A 27308-nucleotide genomic window follows, 5' to 3' on the forward strand; every position below is an offset into this window, starting at 1 on the left:
CAATAAATGCCTGCGCTAGCGTCTTAGCATTGGGCAAACCAGGAAAAGGGATGAAATGCACCATTTTGCTAAAACGGTCCACCACCACCAGAATCACAGTCTTCCCCGAGGAAGGTCCGTTATAAAGTCCATGGATAGATGTGTCCAAGGACGGGAAGGAATGGGTAAGGGAAGGAGAGGACCTGATGGCCGTGAATGAGGGACTTTGGCACGAGCGCAAGTCTCGCAGGCTGCCACAAAACCCTCAACCGACTTACAACGCGCAGGCCACCAGAATCTCCGAGCGATGAGATCCAGTGTGGCTCTTGCCCCCGGGTGCCCAGCAAGGACCGTATCGTGGTGTTCCTTAAAAATCTTGTGTCTTAAAGCGAGAGGCACAAACAACCTCCCAGGAGGACAAAGATCAGGAGCCTCTGACTGGGCTGCCTGCACCTCTGCCTCCAATTCAGAAAAAAGAGCAGAGACCACCACACCTTCAGCTAAAATGGGACCAGGGTCTTCAAAATTCCCGCCTCCCGGAAAACAACGTGACAGGGCATCTGCCTTCACATTCTTAACTTCAGGGCGGAACGTGACCACAAAATTAAACCTAGAAAAGAACAAAGACCATCTGGCCTGTCTCGGGTTCAGGCGTTTGGCTGACTCCAAGTAGGCCAGATTTTTATGGTCAGTAAATACGGTAATAGGGTGTCTGGCTCCCTCTAGCCAATGGCGCCATTCCTCAAAAGCCAACTTGATGGCCAACAATTCCCTATCTCCCACATCGTAATTTCTCTCTGCGGAGGAGAGTTTTTTCGAGAAAAAGGCACACAGTCACCATTTGGCAGGAGAGGAACCCTGAGACAAGACCGCCCCCACACCCACCTCAGAAGCATCAACCTCAACTATGAAGGGTAAAGAAATATCAGGTTGCACCAAGATGGGAGCGGAAGCAAAACTCTCCTTGATATTAGAAAAAGCCTTACGCGCCTCTACTGACCAAGAAGAAAAATCTACCCCCTTTCTGGTCATATCAGTGAGTGGTTTAACAATAGAGGAATAATTCAAAATAAACTTCCTGTAATAATTGGCAAAGCCCAAAAACCGCATCAGCGCCTTCTGATTCTCAGGAAGCTCCCACTCAAGCACAGCGCGGACCTTCTCGGGGTCCATGCGAAAACCAGAAGCGGAGAGAAGGAACCCCAGAAATTGAATTTCTGGAACCGCAAACACACATTTTTCCAGTTTCGCATATAATTTATTCTCCCGCAGGATGAGCAAGACTTGACGTAAATGTTCATTATGAGTTTTGAAATCAGGAGAAAAAAATCAAAATGTCATCCAAATACACTAATACAAATTTTCCCATCAAATGATAAAAAATGCTGTTCACGAAATGCTGAAAAACGGCTGGGGCATTCATCAAACCAAAAGGCATAACCAAATTCTCAAAATGGCCCTCAGGGGTATTGAAGGCCGTCTTCCATTAGTCTCCTTCTCTGACCCTGACCAGGTTGTATGCCCCTCTTAGATCTAATTTGGAAAAGACTTTAGCCCCAACAACCTGGTTAAACAGGTCCGGGATCAGAGGAAGCGGATAAGGGTCACGGATAGTGATACTGTTCAGCTCCCTGAAATCCAGACAAGGTCTTAAAGAACCATCTTTTTTCTTAACAAAGAAAAAACCAGCGGCAACAGGTGACTTCGAGGGTCGTATGTGTCCTTTTCTCAGACTCTGAGATAAAAGCACGCATAGCGATTCTCTCAGGTTAGGAAAGATTGTATAAATGAGATTTAGGCAGTTTGGCGCCTGGGATGAGATTAATAGGGCAATCGTACTCCCTGTGCGGGGGCAAATCCTGAACTCCACTCTCAGAGAAGACATCCGAAAATTCAGAGAGAAAAAATGGTACAGTCTTAGTAGCAACCTCAGAAACAGATGTCGTGAGGCAATTCTCTCTGCAAAAGTCACTCCAACCATTTATTTGCCTCGCTTGCCAATCAATGGTGGGGTTATGTTTAGTGAGCCAGGGTAGCCCCAACACTAGAGGAGTAGGCAAACCGCTAAGGACGAAACATGACACATCCTCAACATGAGCATCACTCACAATTAAACGGATATTGTGAACTATGCCCTTTAATGATTTCTGAGAAAGTGGAGCAGAATCAATAGCGAAAACAGGAATATCCTTTCCCAAAGTGCGCACCTGGAAACCATGAGTTATCGCAAATTGATTATCAATGAGATTGACCGCTGCTCCACTATCCACAAAAATCTCACAAAAAATGTTCTTGCTCTCTAGCGCCGCCATAGCCGGCAGGTCAAAACGGGAACTACAAGCAAACGGAAAACCTTCAATTTCCGCCTCAACCCTGCCAATAGTAACAGACGGAACATTTTTAAAAGATTTTTTTCCTGTTTGTTTCTTTATTACTCCCAGAAAACTGCCTGAATCTCCTAGAGGGACAAATATTTGCCAAATGATTTATACCTCCACAACAAAAACAAACCCTCCCATGCGAGCTGAATCTTCTATTGTCAGAAGCAATCAACCCCAGCTGCATGGGCTCCTGCTCAGAAGGGGCTGACAGCGACTGAGACCCCTGCGCACAGAATGGGACCGCTGCACTGTCCTGGGACTGAGTATGACAGGAAGGGGACATCTCTCCTCTCTCTCTAAGACGCCTGTCAATACGAACGGCCTGAGACATAGCAGAGTCCAAAGAAATAGGCCTCTCATGAAAGGCAAATGCACCTTTCAATCCCTCTGAAAGACCATGGCAAAATTGACTTTGGAGTGCAGCATCATTCCAACCAGTATCAATTGCCCATCTCCGAAATTCTGAGCAGTATATTTCTGCGGATTGTTTACCCTGGCATAATAGACGTAGTCTAGACTCTAGTCTAGCCGGTGCCCCCTCCGGCAGCGAAAATGCCCAGGACTGAGCGTTACCCCTGAGCAGCGATATAATGATCCCCACCCTCTGTTCCTCATCACCAGAGGAATGGGGAAGAAGGCGAAAATGGAGTTTGCAAGCCTCTCTAAAACGCACAAAATTCTCACTACCCCCAGAGAACGTATCCGGGAGCGAGATCTTAGGCTCAGAACAAACTCCATGAACGCAAGCTGAACCGGTCACTTGAAGCTGAGAAAAAGTCTTACGGAGATCAGCTACCTCCAATGAAAGACCCTGGAAGCGTTCAGCCAAAAGTGAAACCGGATCCATGCTTGAGACGGTTTTGGCGGCTTATAATGTCACGGACGGTGTACAGGAAACAAGACAAAGCAACATGCATATATGACTGAGTGGATCCAAAGCTACGGAACCAAAAGGGAGACCCCTGCACAAGACCTGAGACTTTCCCTGGCTGCTCAGCCTATGCAAGGATCCCAGAGGTGAAAGGTTGCATATCCACGTACCTCGACTATATAACCCCTGAACACCCTACAATAGTGAGGGGACACCACCACCGACTCCCTACACCAGACACGGAGGGAGTCAGGGTCACCTGGGATCCAGCAAACAGAAAATAACAGATAAATGTTCAGCACTTAACTTTGTAGCAGACTGGAAAACAAGATCAGCATGCACACACACTCCAGGAAGTAGTATAAGCCGCCCAGTAATGCATTATGGGGCGGATTTTAAAGGGATGCAATCAGTCCAACTCCATGACAGCTGAGAGAGGCTAACGAGATGAGGAACTGAACAGCACAACAAAGAGAACTCAAGGAGGAGGTTCTGAAAGGCCTCTGTCAGAGCTTCTCAGCTGTCTGGTTGTGACATAAGCCTTGCTTTGTTAACTGAAAAAATTGATGCAATTGGAAAATTTGGCATAGAATAGCTATTTTGGCAGCAGTATAGCTGTTATTTATTAATTTTTTTGGGACTGTGTTCATTTGAAGGGTTAGGTCATGTGTTTTTTTTATAGAGCAGATACTTACGGACGTGACAATACCTAATATGTTTACTTTAAGTGTATTTAGATTTTACACTATATCCTTTTTAAAAAAAAAACATTTAGTCAGAGTCAGTGTTTTTTTTAAAGTTTTCAGCTGATTGTCTCAGATAAGGGCTAATTGTTTTGCGGCTTGAGAGGACAGTTTTATTGGCACTATTTTGGTGTGCATATGACTTTTTGATTGTTTGCTATTACACTTTTTGTGATGTAAATTGACAAAAATTGGCTTTTTTTACTCCGTTTTTTATAGAATCTTTTGACTGTGTTCATCTGAGGGGTTAGGTCACCTGGTATTTTTATAGTACTGGTTCTTACGGATGCGGCGATACCTAATATGTACACTTTTTTTTTTTTTTTTTAAATACTTTTGAAAAAAAAAAAAATGTTTTAGTGTCTCCAAAGTCTGAGAGCCATAGTTTTGTTTTTTTTGTTTTTTTCTGGACGATTGTTGCCAAATAGAATTAAAATTGGGGAAGGGGATTATAAATGTAGTACTCCATGGAAGTGTGGTACTCCCTGAAGCAAACATCAATGCAGAGGTCCGGATGATCGGGGCACGTGTCACAATGAATGGTAGTGTCCTTCCATATCCCCCTCCTGTGACACACTCTGCATTTTTTGGAACCACACCTGGATAGTGTTGGCCAGGGATGATCTGTGCGCCTCCATTTCCTGACTTACTCCGGCCTGCTCTTTTTCCGGTCAGAAAAGATCAGGGCCTTGAGGACTGCCTCGTAGAACTGCAGGAATTTCCCTGTGTTGCCAGCGCTCCGGAACCGCACAAAAGAGTTGTACAAGTCAACCTGTACCAAGTAGACCGCAAATTTTTTGTATCATGCCCGGGTTTTGCACATGGCGTTATATGGCTTGAGGACTTGATCAGAGAGATTAACTCCTCCCCATATACTGATTCTAGTCCACGATACAATCGGGTTTGAGGACTGTTGCCGCGGTACCTCGCACAGGGACAGGGTTGATGCCGTTAACGAGAATTGTGGACAGTACAAGGACATCTTATCTGACTAGCAACAGGTTTCCACTGGTAAGGGCACGGGTCTCACCTTTGGGGATAGGTACCTGGAGGGGGTGGGTTGGGAAGCCACGTTGCTTTTTCTGCACGGTCCCACAAACGGACGTGGATCTGGCGGCAAGGGACTGGAACAAGGGGATACTAGTATAAAAGTTATGCATGTACAGGTGTAAACCCTTATCTAGCAGTGGGTGCATAAGGTCCCAAATAAGTTTACCGCTTACAACCAGAGTGGGGGGGACATTGTGGGGGTTCATTACTGGAATCTCACCCCTTGTACACATGAAACTTGTAAGTGTACCCTGAGGCACTCTCACAAAGTTTTTACAGCTTCATGCCATACCTCGCCCACTTAGAGGGAACATACTGGTGGAAAATGAGTCTCTCCTTGAAAGCAATGAGAGACTTATCAACAGCGACCTCCCTTCCAGTTACATAGGTCTCCAAAAATTTGGCCCTGAAGTTATTGATGACTGCCCTGATTTTGTACAGTCGATCATAGGCAGGATCACCTCGAGGGGGACACACACACACATGCTGCATTATCTCCATAATGCAGTCATTTTCGAATGGCCTCAAAACGGGAACGTGTCATAGCTATACAGTAGAGTGGGGTCTGGTGGAGGACGTCCCCATTCCAGTACTGCCTGACACTGTTTTTTTTACTAGGCCCATGTGCAGCACATGGCCCCAAAACGTCCTCACCTCAGCTGCACTGACCGGAGTCCAGCCACGGGACCTATCCAAAAAGGAGCCCGGGTGTTGAGCAATGAACTGTTGGGCGAACAAGTTCATTTGCTCCACCATCAGATTCACAAAGTGGTCACTAAAAAAAAAATTTCAGTCATATTCAGTGAATTCATGTTTGGCCAGCAAAGTCAGGACTAATTGTTGAATCCTTGATGGCTGCGGCTATTTATAGGGCTGTGACTTCACAGGGCTGGCTGGCTGCTGATTGGCTGCATGCATGGCATTGTGGGTGATCTCTCTTTCCCAGAGTTCTTTGCACCATGTCCTAACATGTGCAGCAGCCATTTTAGTAAAAAATGTGATTCGTTACCATGAAGCGTGAGGAAATTCAACTTCAGTGCAAATCTAATTTTTCCGAAAATTCAGATCAAATTCCACTTTGGCAGCTTCAATTCGCTCATCGCTACTCATAACCTTACATTTGTCAGTGTTAAACTTCATTTGCTACTTCTCTGCCCTAATATTCCAATCTATCCAGATCCATATATAGGATTATACTGTCTTCTTTTGTGTTCCTTTGTTTACACAGTTTAGTATTGTCATCAAAAATGTATATTCTTATTTTATGTACCAACCTTTTATGTGGCACAGAATCAAATGCTTTGGAGAAATAAAGATATATTACATCTAATGATTCACCCGTCCAGAACTTACCTCCTCATAGAAACTGATTAAATTAGTGTTACAGGAATGATTCCTCATGAAGCCTTGATGATACGGTGTTATTCACTTATTTTCATTGAGATACTCTAGGATAGCATCTCTTAGAAAAGCTTTAAACAGTTTACGCATAGCAGATGTTAGGCTTACCAGCCTATAGTTACCAGGCTCTGTTTTTGACTCCTTTTTTTATATTTTCACCAAATTTGCTATGCAGCGCTCCTGTGGAACATAGTCTTGTCATTATAGAGACCTTAAATATTATAAATGAGGGTCTTTCTATTACAAAACTTAATTTCCGTGGAAAATGAGAATTAATTAATGTCTGGGACCAGGTGATTTGTCTATTTTAATCTAAGATGGTGCAGCACTTCTTTATGTGCCAGACAGGCAAGCTTTAATTTGGAGTTTACTTTGTCAATCTGCTTTTTATCTGGCATTTCATATCCCTTAGTGAATACAATGGAAGAAAATATTAAGTAAATTCACTCTCTCTCTTAACAGATTTCCTGTGTACTGTGTTATATAGCAGTATTTTTTCCCTCCATGTATTTCTTCCAACAGGATTGATCAACCCCTTAAAGAGGTTCTACTATATACTTGTGTTTGGGAGAGGGAATAAGGGACTAGCTTCTCCTCTTCTGAAATTATGCAGATAAATACTCACTGCTGTGGTCCTTCCAGGTGTATTACTTTCTAGGATAACATGTTTATCAGTTAAGCACCAATATTATAGAATAACATCTATGATTCTGTGCCTCCCACTTGTTGGAAGTGCCTATCCCTGACTAGCTCCTATTTGCATAGTTGGTAGGGGTGTTGCCTAATCAATACTTTCTGGGAGAAGGTTGGAGATATCATTGATAAAATTTGCCCACATGCTGCTACATTTACACCTAAAATGTGCTAAAGTAATCACATTATATTGGTGGAATGTGGCCACTACTCTGATTGGGTCAAGTAAGTGGCAAAAGTATTTAGACTGGAAGAACTGAGTTATATGGAGCAAATAAATACAAATATTAAATATAATCTGCAGCCAATGACATCTTTTTTATACAAGATCCAGAAACCATTAAACTTGTTACAGGGTGTGTTTACGGTCTTGTTATTTGGTCACTTAATAATTTTACAAAGCTATAGGCCTGGGTGTACTAGACTGATGGCCTACTAAACGCCTAATACATTCTCACTGGATTGCATTACACTTAAGGGAGTCTGTTATCAGCAGCATCTGTAATAAACCAAGGCCATATTGAAGCAGCTTTGCTCTTCTGAATCCAACCCTGTATATTTTAGGCTACTTTCACACTGGCGTTTTGGTTTCCGTTTGTGAGATCCGTCTGAAGTTTTAATTACTATACCTGTCATCTTGCCTGGTCCGGTCTCCTTTCTAATGTGCCATGCAGCAAAATCTAATCATGCAGCACTTGCTTAAGGATACAGGGCCAGACAAGATGATGAAGCTGATGCCTGGCTTTTCAATCAAACATCAGAGGGAATGGCTGGGAGGGTTGAAGGAAGGGAAATGCACTCTGTGAAGGGAAAAGCTAATTTGCATATTTAACAAAAGTTAGAATTAGGCATGGCATTTTAAAATATATACAAGGTTGGATTCAGGGGAGCAAAGCCTATTTGTACAAAGCCTTTGTTTATTACAGCTCCTCAAGTCTTCCACTAAGCTGCAAGAGCTGTTAAAAATGTCTAGGAGACTTTTCATGCACTTCATCCACTCTTACTTTGCAAAACACATACTCCTTGAGCTACAAAGGCAAAATAGTCTTCCCCAACATCGCCTAATATGTGACTTTCCCACCCTTTGGAACTGTATGCTCCTTATGTTGCCTGTACAATTTCTTAATGCGGCAGACAGGCAGGTTTACTCCTTGGTGTAACTTACACGTTAACCAGTGGCCGCTTATGCGTGACACGTGCTGCTTGCTCAGGCCCTTTAAGAAGGCCACTTTATTTGTCATTCGGCAGAACTACGGGATGATGTCATTCCACTCCTTCCCATCCTAGTGGGTATGCTGAGAAATATGATTGGCGAGGGGACAGAAGGAGCATGAGGACAAGGAGGAGGACATAAATGCCCAGGAATTTTTTACACAACATAAATGTATCTGTAAAGAATAAATCAAGGCAACTGGACTTACTGTAGATTTTCTTCAAGAAATCTACAGTAAGTCCAGTTGCCTTGATTTTTTTCTTTACAGATATACCATGACCTGGATAAATGAGAACCTTCACAGACACAACATAAATGGTTTATTTGTCCAAGTGACAGGAGAGGATCAGGAGGTGCTGGAGGGTGACAATGAAGATGACGCAAATGACCCTGAAAGACCGTGGCAGTATGCAGTGGGGATGGAGACAGGGAGGCCCTCCGAATCCCTTGTGAAAATGGCCAGATGCATGATTTCTTGTTTGCGTAGTGAGAGCCACATTATCAGGATTCAGCAGAGGGATGACTACTGGCTATCTACATTGTTAGACCTTCTGAGAGGTATGCAAAAATGGACTACGGTAGAGACATGCTGTGTAGTTGGTTGAACACTGCCTACAAACGACATTGCCTGTCCTCAGGAAGGTCTGACCGGGGGTAACCCTCTACACTCACGCTCCACTGACATGACTAGGGGTGGGGGTCAGGAGCAGCACCAGCTCCAAAAGTAGCAACTTAAGTCTGGAGTCTCTGATAAGCAGTTTTCTTCAGCCTCCTTCTGAAGAAACCATCCACCAGCAACAGCAGTGGGTCATGTAGCAGAACCTCAGCCAGCAGGTGGTGGCTTACTTGGACTGCACCCGATCAACCATGATCAAATATACCCTGCACTACTGGGCATGCAAACTTGAAGTGGCTGGGTTTGCATGCTTTCCTTCCCAGCCAGTAGTGTGGCACCACAGTGGATGTTCAGTGCGGCTGGGGGCATAGTTAACCCTAAGAGAACCCTTTCCCCAAAAAATGTTAAGAGACTAAAGGTGAATCAAGTATCGATCAACCAGGATTTCCAGACACTGGTGCCGGATGCAGCAGAATAGATCATTCTGTCACTAATGATAATACTGTAGTGTTATGACTAGGGTTGTTTCGGGTATCGAACTTTTGATACCCAGTCAATACTTTTGTCCCGGTATTGATACGATACCGGGATTTTCCTCTTATCGATACTAGGCTGTGCTACTGCACAGCCCAGTATCAGAGAACATGAGCGCGCCTTGTTCCCTCAGCAGCACGGGGAGAAGGAAGCAGTCTCCCCCCCCCCCTGTGCTGCTGCCACCAATGAGAGCGCAGAGGGGCGGAGGAGGGGAGGGGCTGTGGCCACTGTGCCACCAATAATAACTAACGTTTAATACATTACAAATACAAGCGGCAGAAACACATTGCCGGCACCCTGCCTTTGGCAGGGTGCTGCAATCCGCCACAATTAACCTGAGGGGTTAACTGTCGCTGATCGCAGTGCCCTGTCAGAGGTCGGGTGCCGGCAATGTGTTTCTGCCGCCGGCTGTATTTATATATTAAACATTGGTGGTGCAGTGCGCCCTCCACAGTATTAAAGTCGTTGGTGGCAGTGGCCACAGAGTCCCCTCGCATCCTCTCATTGGTGGCAGTGGGAGTTCTGATCGGAGCCCCAGCAGTGTAATCCTGGGGCTCTGATCGGTTACCATGGCAGCCAGGACTCTACTGAAGCCCTGGCTGCCATGGTCATTTACCTGCTGTTGTGTGCACAGAGCACAGGGCAACAAGTACAGTGTAAGATCCTATTCACCCTAATAGAGATCTATTAAGGTGAAAAGGACAAGGGATTAAAAGATCCCAGGTTCTACCCCTAAGGGAAAAAATAGTTATTAAATAAACTGTAAAAAAAATAAAGTAAAAAAATTACTTCTGGCCATGTCCTGCTACCACCATTTTGCAAGGATATGCATACCACTGGCCCTTGCTATCACACTGCTGTTGTTGGGCTCTGGTGCTACTGTTATCAGCTACCATCTTGTGCTGTATGCCACTGCTGCTGCCCCACCCCTTCCCACTCTGTCCCAGGGCCACTGTTGTCACTAATACTGGCACTGTTGCTGCCACCCCCCTTCCCACTCTGTCATTCAACCACTATTCTCACTGTTACTGCCAGTGCGGCTGACCCCCCTCCCCACTCTGCTATGGGGCCATTATCGCCCCTCTTTGTCCACCGTTCATTTTTCAGTTCTTCTGAACCCTCAGAAGAAGAAAAAAATTGATCTTGTATTTTGAGCATCTGTAAGGCCCCTTTCACATGGTCAGTATTTGTAAGTCAAAAGCAGGAGTGCGTCCAAAACACAGACGCACTTGTTTTGGACCCACTCCTGGTTTTGACTTAAAAATACTGACCATGTGATAGGCTTTTTTTTTAACGGATGCAAATTGAGCATAAGTCCTCTTTCACATGGTGAGTATTTTGCATCAGTATTTGGTCAGCATTTGTCCAAAACACAGAAGAGATGCAAATATTTTCAAAACATCGCTCATCTCTAGTGGTGATACTAATTATGTTTTTTATTGTTTATTTATGTAAATTTGAAAAAGAGTGTGCTTTGAATGTCTTAAAGGGAACCTGTCACCTCTACTGCGTTTCTAAATGTTCATTGTTACCCTAAACATATAAATTACACTTTTAATTTCATTTGCAGACGAATTCAATAAGTATTATGCATTTTTGTGCTTCCCGCCTTTTTTGCTAATTAACATAAAAGAGTCATATCTTACTTGTGTGACCAGAGAAGAGTCATATTTTCAAGCTCTGACTCATCTCATGGTAATTTGCATATGTATCAAATTGTGTTTTTTTTTTTACACAAAGAAAGCACACAGAGCTATGGGGACTTGGTATTGCGGATGTACTAGCGGACATCTAGTAACCCATGTCCTCAGCTCTATACTCAAAATCCAGGTGACAAGTTCCCTTTAAGCCTCATTCACACGTCCCAGTCCTCAAATTCGTGAGCAGGTGGTCAGTGATGCATCCATGAAGCTGTTGGTGAAGGATATGTGTTGGGTCCATGTGTCAGTTTTTTGCTGTCCGTGTTGCATCTGTGTTTCATTGACACTGAACAGCTGAAAATTAATTTTCAAAGCATCTCTTTTTAATGATCCATGAAACACGGATGCAACATAGATGGTATCCGTGGTTTTCTCGAACCCAAAGACTATAATGGACGTGATGGATCTGTGAACACGTACAAAATAGAGCATGAATCCATGCTAAAAACACTGACCCACGGACCATGCTAAAACTGATGTCTGAATACACATTTTAAAATGAATAAGGACGTGTGCTGTCCGTGTAGAAGACGTACAGCACACGTCCGTGAAACACTGACGTGTGAATGAGGCTTTAGGGTATGTTTACACTGTGGGTGGATTTTGAGAAAACACTGATTTTCTCTGCAGTCTTGGTGCATTTTTTTCAGCTTCTCATTAATTTTAATGGGAGAATCAGTGCAGATTCCACTCCAAGAAGGAGCATACTGCTTCTTTTTGCTACACAGTTTTTTTTTATTGTAATGAGTAGTGTGAACGGCCCTTATACTTCAGTTTTCTTATATATATTTTTTAAAAACTTAACTTTCGTATTGCATACTGTGGTGCTTGTGACATCTTCCTATTATGCCCTGCCATGAGCACAAGGCCTCTAGCGATCATAACAACTGATCAGCACCCGTGATTTTGCTACAGGGGGTGATTGGAGGACAGATACTGGTCACCTGTTGTACATCAAATGTCAGAAAGTTGCATGATTGTCAGAAAGTTGCATGATTGTCAGAAAGTGTTTGCATGATGTTTTTGGTAACAGCATGTGGTTAGCATGGTTTTCAGCATGCAGCCACGACTATGTGGGACTGTTCTCTAAAAGGTACACTAACCTATATGTGAATAATCTATGTATAAAGAAAAATTGTTGAATGGTTTTCTGAATTTTTGAAGTCTCTTCATATATTGTACCATAATCTGCCATAGTTCTTTAACTTCCTCTTTGTTTGGAATTTTAGCACGACAGTCAGTCTTGCTTAACTTAGGCCATCACTGCGGCCAGAGTGAGGTGAAAGGGGGAGTGAGTCAATTATAGCATGCCAGGACAATATTTTGTATTTAAAGGGACCTGCCACCTAGAAACGCATATTAAACTCCTTCATGTTAAAGGCACCTAATTCCAGAATAAAGACCTTTATTCCCCTGCCAGTGTTATGTAAATTAGGCTCTTGAAGTCAAGGGGGCAGTGGCTTTCTCGATTGAAGTCAAGTTCACCGTGCCTCATTTCCTGCGCCTTAGCGTTTCATTGATAGAAGTTTTAATTCCTATGATGTTGGGCACAAGATCTAATTCCACATATGCACCACATCCCTGTCATTCCTGCGCTTGCGCAACGTTCTCCGCTGCTTTGAGCTAGTTTTCAGCGGCTCAATGCACTGGTGCAGGCTTGCTAAATATATCAGGACAGACACTGCAGGCACAAACATTAGTGTTAATAGCTCAACTGAATCCCAAGAAAACTGCAAAGGAAATGGTGGAGAAATTGGAGGCATCTGTTACGAATGTATTCTCTAGTCCTGCATTGCCTTGTTCTGTAGGTATGTTGTGAAGGACAGAGGCCCCTACTACAAAACTGTCATAAAAACTACACTTAAAGCAACAAATAATAAAGCTGAAGTCTGCAGATGATCAGAAAGACTACTTTTGGTCAAGTTGATGTAATATGTACAGTAGGAAAAGTGGTGAGAGGCTTTTAGTACAACATCATTCAGAACTGTAAACCCTGGGGATGTCAGCTTCATCTTGTTGGGTGTTTTGTTGAAAAAGCTTTTGGTAGCTTTTATTTCTTGCCACCTCTCAGTAAGTAGATTGGTGTTGTAGGAAAATAAAGGCAGAGGTGGACTAGGATCTTAAATTGGCCCTGGAAAAACTTAAAAACTAAAAGTGGCCCTATGTTGTAAGTGGGTCGAGATTGACAGAAGGTGGGGCAACACAAGTAGGCAGAACCAACATATGTAGACAAAGACAACAGAAGTGGGCAGGGCCAGAAATACCATGGAAATTAACAATATATCATCCCAACAGAACCGAACACTACAGTGCAGCACAAAATACTGCCACCTGCGCCACAGTGTTCAAGTGTCCTGAGGATGGTGATACAGTTGAATTCAGGAGGGCACCTGCGGCATTTTCCTGTAGGGTCTAGGTTAGTGAAGAGTGAATCGATTCATCCTGGTTTGGATAAACCGGATTTGTTACTCCTTTTCATTGCGATATCTATCTCCGGACTTAACCACTTTAACCCCGCTAGCTGAAACCCCCTTAATGACCAGGCACTTTTTACACTTCTGCACTACACTACTTTCACAGTTTATTGCTCGGTCATGCAACTTACCACCCAAATGAATTTTACCTCCTTTTCTTCTCACTAATAGAGCTTTCATTTGGTGGTATTTCATTGCTGCTGTCATTTTTACTTTTTTTTTGTTATTAATCAAAATGTAGCGATTTTTTTTTGCAAAAAAAGTAATTTTTCACTTTCAGTTGTAAAATTTTGCAAAAAAAACGACATCCATATATAAATTTTTCGCTAAATTTATTGTTCTACATGTCTTTGATAAAAAAAAAAATGTTTGGGTAAAAAAAAAAAATGGTTTGGGTAAAAGTTATAGCATTTACAAACTATGGTACAAAAATGTGAATTTCCGCTTTTTGAAGCAGCTCTGACTTTCTGAGCACCTGTCATGTTTCCTGAGGTTCTACAATGCCCAGACAGTAGAAAAACCCCACAAATGACCCCATTTCAGAAAGTAGACACCCTACGGTATTCACTGATGGGCATAGTGAGTTCATAGAACTTTTTATTTTTTGTCACAAGTTAGCGGAAAATGATGATTTTATTTTATTTTTTTCTTACAAAGTCTCATATTCCACTAACTTGTGACAAAAAATAAAAACTTCCATGAACTCACTATGCCCATCACAAAATACCTTGGGGTGTCTTCTTTCCAAAATGGGGTCACTTGTGCGGTAGTTATACTGCCCTGGCATTCTAGGGGCCCAGATGTGTGAGAAGAAGTTTGCATTCAAAATCAGTAAAAAATGACCGGTGAAATCCAAAAGGTGCACTTTGGAATGTGTGCCCCTTTGCCCACCTAGGCTGCAAAAAAGTGTCACACATCTGGTATCGCCGTACTCGGGAGAAGTTGGGGGATGTGTTTTGGGGTGTCATTTTACATATACCCATGCTGGGTGAGAGAAATATCTCGGCAAAAGACAACTTTTCCCATTTTTTTATACAAAGTTGGCATTTGACCAAGATATTTATCTCACCCAGCATGGGTATATGTAAAATGACACCCCAAAACACATTCCCCAACTTCTCCTGAGTACGGCGATACCAGATGTGTGACACTTTTTTGCAGACTAGATGCGCAAAGCGGACCAAATTCCTTTTAGGAGGGCATTTTTAGATATTTGGATCCCAGACTTCTTCTCACGCTTTAGGGCCCCTAAAAAGCCAGGGCAGTATAAATACCCCACATGTGACCCCACTTTGGAAAGAAGACACCCCAAGGTATTCAATGAGGGGCATGGCGAGTTCATAGAATTTTTTTTTTCCTTGCATAAGTTAGCGGAAATTGATTTATTTATTTTTTTTCCTCACAAAGTCTCCCTTTCCGCTAACTTGGGACAAAAATGTCAATCTTTCATGGACTCAATATGCCCCTCGGCGAATACTTTGGGGTGTCTGCTTTCCGAAATGGGGTCACATGTGCGGTATTTATACTGCCCTGGCATTTTAGGGGCCCTAAAGCGTGAGAAGAAGTCTGGAATATAAATGTCTAAAAAATGTTACGCATTTGAATTCCGTGAGGGGTATGGTGAGTTCATGTGAGATATTTTTTTTTTGACGCAAGTTAGTGGAATATGAGACTTTGTAAGAAAAAACAAACAAAAAAATATATATATATTTCCGCTAACTTGGGCCAAAAAAATGTCTGAATGGAGCCTTACAGGGGGTGATCAATGACAGGGGGGTGATCACCCATATAGACTCCCTGATCACCCCCCTGTCATTGATCACCCCCCTGTAATGCTCCATTCAGACGTCCGTATGATTTTTACGGATCCACAGATACATGGATCAGATTCGCAAAACACATACGGACGTCTGAATGGAGCCTTACAGGGGGGGTGATCAATGACAGGGGGGTGATCACCCATATAGACTCCCTGATCACCCCCTGTCATTGATCACCCCCCTGTAAGGCTCCATTCAGACGTCCGTATGATTTTTACGGATCCATGGATCGGATCCGCAAAACACATACGGACGTCTGAATGGAGCCTTACAGGGGGTTGATCAATGACAGGGGGTGATCAGGGAGTCTATATGGGTGATCACCCCCCTGTCATTGATCACCCCCCTGTAAGGCTCCATTCAGACGTCCGTATGTGTTTTGAGGATCCGATCCATGTATCCGTGGATCCGTAAAAATCATACGGACGTCTATATGGAGTCTTACAGGGGGGCGATCAGGGAGTCTGTATGGGGTGATCAGTGGTTCATAAGGAGTTAATAAGTGACAGGGGGGGGGTGTAGTGTAGTGTAGTAGAGTTTGGTGCTACTTGACACAGCTACCTGTGTCCTCTGGTGGTCGATCCAAACAAAAGGGACCACCAGAGGACCAGGTAGCAGGTATATTAGACGCTGTTATCAAAACAGCATCTAATATACCTGTTAGGGGTTAAAAAAAAAAATCACATCTCCAGCCTGCCAGCGAGCGATCGCCGCTGGCAGGCTGGAGATCCACTCGCTTACCTTCCGTTCCTGTGAGCGTGCGCGCGTTCACAGGAAATCTCGGCTATCGCGGGAGGACGCGTATATGCGTCCACCCAGAAGAGCAGGGCCGCCGCCAGGACGCAATCCTGCATACGGCGGTCCTGTAGCTGTTAAATTGTAATAAAAATGCATTGCCACCGATGAGTTTATTTCAATATGGCCACGAGACTGGCATAATGAATCTTAACCAAGCTCGAGGCACAAATCCAGGTTTGGGTTTGTTATGTAATACATTAAAGGATAACTGTCATATTTTCATTTAAAAAAAAATCTATTTTAGCATATGTTACTGCTGCAGCAGCATTATTCATAAAGCAATCTTTAGTTTCTTCACTTAACACTGTTTTCCTCGAGTTTTCCCCTTAGTTACGGCTGTTTTGAATACTACATTATGAGGATCTTCTCAAGGTGGCTCCTCTGCCAGTTCTCTGAGGCCAAAACTGCATTCCCTCAGGTCACATACAAACTTGCTGTAGCCAGCAGCTTCCTGCCAGCCAATCAGATTGGATTACTGAGAGACACTCCTCCTCACTCTGAAGCCTAATGCAGGCAAGCAGTGTGAAGGACCGCCCCTCTGTCTTCCTAGCCATAGACAGATGACCCATAGCAACGTTTTTTTAAGGGAGCAGTGGAAAGGGACAGGAGACATTAATGAAAGCTGTTATTATAAGTTTATTACAGATCTTTTGACAATAATTGACATACTAACTCAGGTATACATGCCTAGCTCTAATAACCTAGCAAATAAAATAAAAATATGACAGTTGTCCTTTAATGCATATGCTGCTACTCAAAGTAATGGCGCATTCGCGAGACAAATACAGTCTTGTGTTAACAGCGGCGATATTGAAAGAGCCTTATTACACAAAATATATTTTATTACAGAGATAGGAATCACAATGAAAATAGTTATGTGGATGAACAAATTGGGTTCGTCCCAAGCAGGATGAACCATTTAGCTTATTAGTAATCTATGGCCAATAAACCCCTGAGTAAAGGTGGCACTGGTGAGGTAGTTAGGTAGATGACTTGGTGTCCACTGAGTTACTTTAAGTACCTAGTATCTATTGACTGACATTAGTTTACTTGACATTCAGAGATCTAGAAACAGCATTAGAAGCCCAGTGCCGGCTTGACAGAAACAACTAGCCATCCATAGTTTCCTTATGATTGTGCCAGTCATCCAGTTGCTTTTTTCCATAACAGAGACAAAAGGTTAGCCACAATTCATCTTTGACATGTGTATTAACTTAAGACTTTTATGTTAGGGTGAGTTTATATGTAGCAAAAATCCTTGACAGTTTACAGTAAATTGCTTGTGTATAGGGTCTTTAGGTTTCCCATTTACATACAGTAGAAACAATCAGTCTGTTGCAGATTTGTACCCTATATCCATAGCGGGTTTCAACCATCGCAATACAAAGGATAAAATCTGTGGCGGTAAATATCTTCCATGTCTAGCTGTACCCTTAATCTACCTTATCATAGTTTTTTCTGTCCACAAATTTCCAACAAATTTGACAATTGCAGGAGTTGAGTGCAGCAACCCCTGGACTTGTCTTTTTCTTGCACCGAAAAACCTCTTTACGTTTTCTCAGAACCCTTGACCATTTTGATTAGGGCACTGGTAAAGTACTAACGTGATTTTTTTCTTTTCTTTTATAGCTTTCAGTAGAGCTCCAATTCCTATGGCAGTTGTTCGAAGGGAGTTGTCATGTGAAAGCTACCCCATAGAATTGCGTTGTCCAGGAACTGATGTTATAATGATTGAAAGTGCCAACTATGGAAGAACAGATGATAAAATCTGTGACTCAGATCCAGCTCAGATGGAAAACATTCGGTGTTATCTTCCAGATGCCTACAAAATAATGTCACAGAGGTATTATTTTTTAGTTTTAGCTTAATCTTTTGTTCTTTTTTTGACTTAAAGGGGTTCTGCACTTTATTTTAACTGATGATCTATCCTCTGATGATCATTAGCTTCTGACCGGCGGGGGTCCGACAACCGGGTCCCCCGCCGATCAGCTGTTTGAGAAGGCAGCGCCGCGGCCTTCTCACTGTATCAACCAGCGTTGGCGGGTCTAAGCTCTATTCACTTGAATGGAGCGTAGCCCTGCTCACGCTGGGTGATACTAGTCGTGACGTCAGTGGGCCGGCGGTAAACAGTGAAAAGGCCGCAGCACTGCTGGAGCGCCGCTGCCTTCTCAAACAGCTGATGATCTATCCAGAGGATAGATCATCAGTTAAAACAAAGTGCAGAACCCCTTTAAGAACTGTGAGTATGATTTGTCAATATGTGTCAATCGTTTTACAATATGAATAAGGTATTTTAAACCTAAATTTATATGCCCCAAAGTGAAAAATCTCAGAGTAAGGCTATGTCTACAAAGGTCACACATTATGGTGCGCACCATATGTGAGCCATAATTTGTGACTTTTTAGGCTTCTCAACACTTTTCTGAAGCTTAGTGCGACCCACTGAATTTACTAGAACTTACGTCAGAAACTGGCGTAAGTTATAGCTGGAGTCTACTCCAGCCCTTGGCTAGTGTAGACTTCAACTTATGGTGCATGGCAGGCAGAGATGCATCTAAATTATTAAGAGGCTTCCACTAAATGATTTTAATTGTTAAAAAATGTTGGTGATACAAACTCCATTGAGCTTGCTGCACCGAAAGGGCTGCTGTACATTGTCTGCTGTTTGCTAAGTATCTACATAACAAGTGGCTTAAAAAAGCTGCTAAAAGCACGAGTTAATGACACTGACACTTTTAGTACTTCACTTTCCCATTACTCTTCACTTTTGTTATTATTGGGATAATGGCTAGCAGGATTGGAGGTTTTCTTCAGAGCACACTTTACAATATGTATACACGACTGGAGCAGGAGATCCAGGGTGAATACCGCTGCGACAAATGTATGTTGCGTATCTAATTCAACACTGAGGGCAACTGACAATATTGAGAGGAGCATGCTGCTCACTAAGTAATCAGTTAGTGGGGTAGAAATAGAGGTTGGAGATATGGGTCAGGAGGAGCAGGTAAGTAGGGTTAATGTAGTCAAGTGGGGTACAAAGGGGTCTCAGAAAAGGAAGGCCACTCCTGTTACTGTGCATCCAAGCAAAATTGCAAGTTGAATGGTGATGCAAAGGTGTCAGTCTCAGAAATGAAAGCCCTAGTGGATACTGCTCTCCTTACCAGCCTGGTGGACAGTCCAGCTAGTAGTCGTAGGGATTGTAGTGCAGGTAGGGCCAGACAGTTAGTATTTATTGGGATTCTATAATCAGGAAGACAAATAGAGTAATGTGTTGCTAAGACTGCCTCAACTAAATCGTTTTTGGAAAGGTTCGGCATGTGATGGAATAGGTGGAAAAATTACTGGGAAGGGCTGGTGATGACCCAGCTTTGGTGGTCTATGTTGGGACTAATGACAGAAACATGGTAGGTGGAGAATCCTTAAGGAAACATTTTAAGAACTATGTTCCAAGCTGAAGGAAAAGACCTCCAAAGTGGTATTCTCTGGAATACTGCCTGTGCTATGTGCAACCCAGGAAAGACAATGGGAGCTCAGGAAGCGAATTATATGGCTAAGGCTACTTTCACATATGCATCAAGAAAGTCTAGCAGGCTGTTCCGGTAGAGAACAGCCTGCTGGACTTCTTTGTATCCAGCCTGCTGGACTTCTTTGGATTCAGCAGAACAAAAATTGCTGCATGCAACGGTTCTTGCCTGGCCGAATCCTGGTTTATATGCTGGGGAGCATCCAAATCCCCGCCACATCCTATTATAGTCAGTGGGGTTTAGCGGGTATCTGACCATGCTGAATCCAGAGATGTCCAGAACAGCCTGCCAGAGTTCTTTGACGCATGTGTGAAACTAGCCTTGAGTCTTTGTGTAATGCAGAGGGTTTGGGAACTAGAACGCTGCCCCGACTTTTAATTGGGATACAAACGGTAATTGGCAGGTAACTAGCACCTACATGGAAGTGGGTCTGCTGTGCTGGAGGATAGAATTCTAGCAAAGGTGATAGAGTATTTAAACTAGGTATTAGGGGCGAAGGTAAGGCAAAATATTAAGTGGTAGATACACAGGGGAGAATAAGTATTTTGGCAACTACCTTCTTCCCTCATTAAGAGCATTGAAGATGGGTCGTGGCTCGGTTGGGTCTTCCAGCATAACAATGACCCGAAACACACAGCCAGGGCAACTAAGGAGTGGCTCTGTAACAAGCATTTCAAGGTCCTGGAGTGACCTAGCCAGTCTCCAGACCTGAACCCAAACGAAAATCTTTGGAGGGAGCTGAAACTCAATGTAGCCCAGCGACAGCCTTGAAACCTGAAAGATCTGGAGAAGGGGGCCAAATCCCTGCTGCAGTGTTTGCAAACTTGGTCAAGAACTACATGAAAAATCTGACCTCTGTAATTGTAAAGAAAGGTTTCTGTACTCTGGTTTTCTATTGTATCAAATACTTATTTCATGCAATGAAATGCAAATAATTATTTAAAAATCATACAATGTGATTTTCCGGATATTTTCTTTTTTTTCTTAGATTCTGTCTCTCACAGTTCAAGTGTACCTACGATAAAAATAACAGACCTCTCTATTCTTAGTAGGTGGGAAAACTTGCAAAATCGCTAGTGTATTAAATAATTATTTTTCCCAATGTAGGTGAGAGAGGCATCAAAATATATTGGTTGGTGGAGAAATGGATTATAGTGGGGTTATTGGGGCAGTGGATAGAGACATTCACATGTTACAAATAAACATTGAAGAGCAATGTGGCAACAAAATTTCAAGAATCCACATTTCGGGAAATTAATGTGGAAAATTAAATAGTAACATTGAGTCCATTGCTCTGGAGGAACACATTGATGTAGTCTGTGTGGCTGAGACATGACTAGATTGTTCACATGACTTGGATGTTAATCTTCGGGGTTTAAAGGGAATGTATCATCAGAACATGACTTATTGTTTAAATATACATTTTTGGTAAATCATTTTTTCATTTTTGGTGAGTTTTTTTCTTCAATGTCATTATCTATATTTAATAAAAATGTTGTGGGGATTCGCTCTGGTAGTTAGGATTAGCTGGTGCAGCACAAAGGCAAAGTACAAGTTCTTGGTTCATAATATCACTGTTTATTCACAGTGAAAGCAAAACAAATACGCAAGTTGCTTGGTGATCATTCACACACATGAAAAGTTCTTATACAAAACAGTCACCTTTTCTCCTGGGTGTTACTTCACACCCTGTTGGAAGTTCTGCCTTGTCAAGTCCACAGGCAGGCGTTAGGCTGCCTGTTCGCCCTCACAGGGGTCTGAGCCCTCCAGCCAAGCCGCAGATAGATCCCAACACAGCCCTCTGATCACAGCACACAGACCTCCTGAGCTCCACTGTCAGACGGAGGTAATCCTCCTCACCTGGCAGTGCTGGCTGGTTTTTAGAACATGGGGAGTAGTCACCCACCCAGCAGTTTGACTATTCCCAGTAACAGCCATCCCGGATCAGCTATTACAGCCATACTAAGTATCAAGGTGACAAGCAGCAACTGCTGCTGACACATAAAAAACAGCTCTTGCTCCACTGAAGCTAGGAACCTCTGTGACACGTACCTATAATCGACAATGATTCCTTGTATCTTTTTACATTATATATAATCCTGCAATTTTCACACTGGCCACACTGACATCCTACCATTTAAGGGTGATAACATAAATAAGAATCACTTATCTATTATGTTCAGTAATAATATCACTACCATTGGAAAGTGTAGATCTGGAATGCTCAACTTGTGGCTCTCCAGCTGTTGCATAACTACAACTCCCAGCATGCCTGGATAGCATACAGCTATAAGGGCATGCTGGGATTTGTAGTTTTGCAACAGCTGGAGGGCCTCTGGTTGAGCATCCCTAATGTAGATCCTGTTGTGGAATAATTACACTACCACTAGATACCGTATATCCCATCTCATTACCTACTTCTACAGTTATCAGTGACAGGTGGAGTGATTACACCAACATTGGATACGCCACAGTGGAGTGTTGGTCCTAGCTCCAGCTCCTGTACTTCCTGTCATGTTCCTCCCCTTACGCTGGTGGAGTATTTTCAAGAGATGATACCTATCATTGCCTTATTCTCCAGGTAGAATAACGGGCGCTACCACTGGCCAATGTGGTTACTACTGTATGGCCTCCCTTTCGGCTGGAGTGTTGCACAAGCACTTGATGCTCTACTTGGAATTTTAGTTAGGGGCCGACTGCCCATAATTTTGTGGTGATCAAATAAAGATGAGCGAAATTATTGAAATTCCTTTCTGTTCCGATTTTCTGATTTTAAATTCAAATAATTTGTAACAAATCAAAATTATTCAAGTTGGTGTCTAACACTCTGGAAAGACTCTAGGTTGAGAAAAGGAGAGAGTCTAGTATGCCACTCTGAGATTCTTGGCAAGATATATATATATTCCTGGCCTTGGTTAGTATTTTCAAGTGTCAGCGGCAGCTAGTGCTGGTTGACACGTTGCTATTTTAGTATGGCTGTAAGCTGATCCCGGCTCTTACTGGGAGTAGCCAAAGTGCTTGGTGGGTGGCTCCTCCCCACACTCCAGGCCTGGTCTTTTTTGGCCTATATAAAACCAAGCCAGCAGTCTCAGCTGGGTGTGGTTTATCCTCCATCTGACAGAGAAGCTGGGGAGTCCCTATGTTTTGGGACCTGTGATTTTGTGCCGTGCTAAAGGGCTTGAGAGCTTCATTCTGGGAAAAGGGCCCTAAAGCCTGCTGTGGACTGTGGGTGGAAAACTGGTGCGACTAAACACCGAACGGTTTAAGTTAAAGACTTTGTGATTGCCTCTATACTGTGTCCGCTAGCCAGTATACCAGAGCAAAACCCCACAATATTATATATATATATATATATATATATATATATATATAGTGAGCAGGTAGTTACCGGGAGGGAACGCTTCCCTTCCGACAATCGCCTACGTGATTGGGGTCTCTAATACACCTTTTAAACAGAGAATGCTATCTATTACTGATAGCAACCAAATGGGCTGCCTTGAACTCAGAAAGATCATAGATATCTGTAATAATAAAATCCCTGTGTGAGTGCGCTGTGTCCATGTGTCTGTCACCAGTTTTGCACTGGGCATGCGCAGCGGGTCGTCCAATCAGGACACAGCACACACACAGCACTCCATAACCCATAACTGTTTAACCCCTTCCATGTCGCGGTCTTTAGGAACTGCTGTCTGGAAGGGGCTACCCATCGGGTCACTGCTCTGCCCTGGCAGCGGCCCGATGCTTGAAGGTTTAAATTGGTTGTCCGGGTTCAGAGCTGAACCCGGACATACCTCCATTTTCACCCAGGAAGCCCCCTGACATGAGCATCGGAGCAGTTCATGCTCCATTGCTCTCCTTTGCCTTGCACTAAATCGTGCAGGGCAAAGGCATTTTCAAGAGTTCCGGTGACGTACCTGGCTCTCCCCCACTCTGTTCAGCTGCCGCTGGCCACCAATGAGAACAGAGAGGAGTTGAAGGGAGGGACTGTGGCCACTGCGCCACCAATGAATAGAGTTAATGCTTGAATACAAACGTAGCCTGGGTGTGCTGGCCATATCCCATTCCCGGCCTCTATGTCGCCACTACCCGCCGCAATTAACCTTTCCAGTCCTGAGGGGTTAATTGCGGTGGATAGCAGCACACACATTCATAGAGGCCGGGTATGGGATATGGCTGGCACACGTTTGTATTCAATAATTAACTATAGTTATTGGTGGCGCAGTGGCCACAGTCCCTCCCTTCTACTCTTCCTCTTCTCAGTATATTATTTATTGTGGTGAAACCCCCGCCCTGCAGAGCGCCCCCCCTCCAACAGTATTAAATCATTGCTGGCAGTGGCCCCAGGGTCGCCCCCTCCTCACCCATTGGTGGTGCAGTGGCAGCTTCTGATCGGAGCCCCAGCAGAGTAATTGTAGGGCTCTGATCGGTTACTATGGCAGCCAGGAAGCCCTTGCTGGCATGGTAAGCTCCTTGCTGCCGTGTGCACAAAGCACAGTGCAGCAGGGACAGTGTGAAGTCCTATTCACCCTAATATATTTCTATTAGATAGGACAAGGGTTCTAGCACCTAAGGGGGCTAATGCTAAATAAAAAGTACCCCCCCCCCCCCCAAAATATAGCAAATAATATACTGCAATATATATATATCGTTATTGCACAATCTTCAAATTATATTGCAAAATAGATTTTAGGCCATATTGTCCAGCCCTAAGTTCAATACACTGGAGTACACTACGGTATATACCTGTAGTGTACTGCAGTGTATTGTAAGCTATCATACCCACTGGATCTTCAAGAACCAAGTGGATCTAGGTCCAAAAAAGTAAAAAAATAAAAATTAATTATACAAAAAACCTTCCTTAATACACATATAATTGGTTAAAAATTTTGGTATTGCCGTGTTCATAAGGTCCTAATCTATAAAAGGATCATGTTACTACCCCGCACTACCCAAAAATGGTATAAAAAGTGATAAAAGTCATATGTATCCAAAATTAGCACCAATCAAACCGTGACCTCATCCCACAAAAAATGAGCTCCTACATAAGCCAATCGTCCAAAAAAAAAAAAAAAAATGGCTTTCAGAAAATGGAGACACAAAACCCTTTTTATTTTTTTTCAAACATGCTTTTATTGAATAAAATAAAAAGTTTTAAAAATGCACATATTAGGTTTCGTCATGTCCATAACGACCTGCTCTATATAAATAGCATGTGATCCAACACATCTGGTGAACACCATAAAAAAAATATTAATTAGGGGCCAAAAAAAGCAATTTTTACATCACAAAAATTGTAATACCAAGCAATCAACAGCCACTAGTTAGTGCCAGCAGTCTCAGCCACCAGCCAGTGCCAGCAGTCTCAGCCACAGCCGCCAGTCTCGGCCACCAGCCACAACCACCAGTCAGTGTGGTCAAGTTCCTTTGCCATTTAATATAGACTGTTCCTACTAATTTTTATGCACTGCTGTTCTAGCGCCCGTTATTGTAATGTCTAATAAATTTATAAAAGTGCAAGTTTTATTGACTCTTTTTACCTCAAAACTATATATCATTATGCTTGGCTCCTTCTACTGTATAAGGGTATGGTCAGACATAGTATATTCATCATGGATTGGGTGCCAAAAACAGGACCAGCTGAACTGTTTCCGCTGCGATGCAGTACATGCGGCCAAGGGTTTTTACCTCCTGTTTTTCAAGACTGCACCAAGAATGTTCAGGTCCATTCTTGGTGCAGTTACCACGTAAACCCCTTTCAAAGCCACAACAGGAGCTTGCTTGCGGTTTGGCTCCGTTTATAGAAGCTAACCCTAGAATGGGTCTGCATGAAAACTCACAGCAGAAGCCTCAGCACAGTGCAGGGTGGGGATTGTGTCGAGGACAAAATCCTCTGACTGAACATACCCTAATATTCTGCCTGTAGAGTGCACTGCATTTTTGGTGACAGGACCTTTTGTAAAGGTTTAAAAAAAATGGCCTTACAATATGTGACATGTGGTTGAAGTCCATGTATTCCTTTTTTGAAAATGGCACAGTCCAAGATACTTGCTTCTCTGTAAGAAAAATATTCAGGACATCTGATACGAAATACTCAAGAATGGGAAGCTGCTGCTAATGTCAGAATCAGGGTTGCCAACCAGAATTTTTCGCACCAATATCCCGGTTTCAATATTATACCTACTGTAGGTGAAGAGTCTGGCCATCCATGAAGAATATCCAACTTATAGACTTGCACTACATTTAACTTGGCCATCACAGGTACTTAGGCAAATTTAATAAGGGTAACTTTCAACAAAAGCCAAATTCTATTTGAATTCCTAATAATATTCATCCCTTTCTTTCTTGACTTTTGATCATTGACTGGTTTTCTATGATGAGGAAAACTTTCTCTACCTCTGCTTATAAATTCACATTGTGGAGGTAATGTGGAGAGAGGACTTGGATTCCTAAAGGCAGATGTTCATGCTCAACATGTTTGTCAAGGATTTTTTGGGGGAAGTATCCCCTCCTTCAAGCCTCTAGGAACTTTTTCAAGGAGGAAGAGGGGGGAAACTGTTACTCACTTTGCTTGGCTGCAGCAGCTGTCTGAGTGGCCATGTCTCCAGTCATTGGCCATGCCTAGTTTCAAGGAAATCATACACAACCTTTTCTGCTTCTGTCTTTAGCCATAACACTGATTCACAATCTAGTTGCAGCTTTTTTCCTTGGTCCAGCCAGCAGTGTGTGCGGTCATTAGGACAAACAGGACCTGCTTATATTGCTCTTGCTCTTGATCCTTTGGAATGTGCTCTTATACTATACTTTTGATTTTCTCATGGGTAGTTATATTCCTGATATCAAATCATTGCTTGTCTTCCAACTGTGCTTCTATCTTATTTTCGTGTCATGTCCTGTCTGTTACTCTGTTGAAGACCCCGAACGTCGTTTCTGATTTTAAGACTACATACCTGCCACATATTGGTGACTATTCTCAGGACAGTGACTCGGAAATCTGACTTGGAGAATATATACCTCCTTGCATTCATCAAAGATGTTGTCCCATTACAAAAATTTGTCACCGATAGGATAGGTGATACATTTATGGTTATTGGCTGTCCGGTAATTGGGAGCCCAAACAATCACAAGAATGATGGTCCTTTAATCTCAGTTTGAATGGAGCAGTGGTCTTCTTTATGGCTCATGCACATGAATAGCACACTGACCCATTCATTTCTATAGTGTCATGAACAAATTGGTTATTTTCAGGAATCTGTGTGCCTGTACTACAAATCTCAGCACATGCCCTATTCCGGTCTGTATTTTCAGATGAAAATAGCTCTTTCTATTGTGAGAGTGAGAAAAATCCAATATACACATGGAAGCTGTCCGTATTTAGCTGATCCGTTGTTTTTTTTTTTTTTTGCTGACCAAAATACAGACACTGCCATGTACATGAGGCCTTATCATTTCCTTAGACTTTGCTCAGACTACGGCACCAAGCTGATCAAGGCTTAGAGAATCGATATCTCAAG

The 27308-nt window shown here is 43.0% G+C and overlaps 1 protein-coding gene across 3 annotated transcripts in view; it reads left to right on the top strand.

Annotated features, from left to right (window-relative positions):
• Positions 1 to 27308, top strand: part of ADGRL3 (adhesion G protein-coupled receptor L3) — an 807408-nt gene that overhangs the window by 64764 nt on the left and 715336 nt on the right. For all 3 annotated transcript variants that reach the window (XM_044305816.1, XM_044305825.1, XM_044305834.1), the window contains exon 2: positions 17903 to 18116. In XM_044305816.1, the coding sequence (XP_044161751.1) occupies positions 17903 to 18116 (214 nt within the window). The remainder of the gene's footprint in view (positions 1 to 17902; positions 18117 to 27308) is intronic.

Source organism: Bufo gargarizans, chromosome 1 (assembly GCF_014858855.1).
Source record: "Bufo gargarizans isolate SCDJY-AF-19 chromosome 1, ASM1485885v1, whole genome shotgun sequence".
NCBI lineage: Eukaryota > Metazoa > Chordata > Amphibia > Anura > Bufonidae > Bufo > Bufo gargarizans.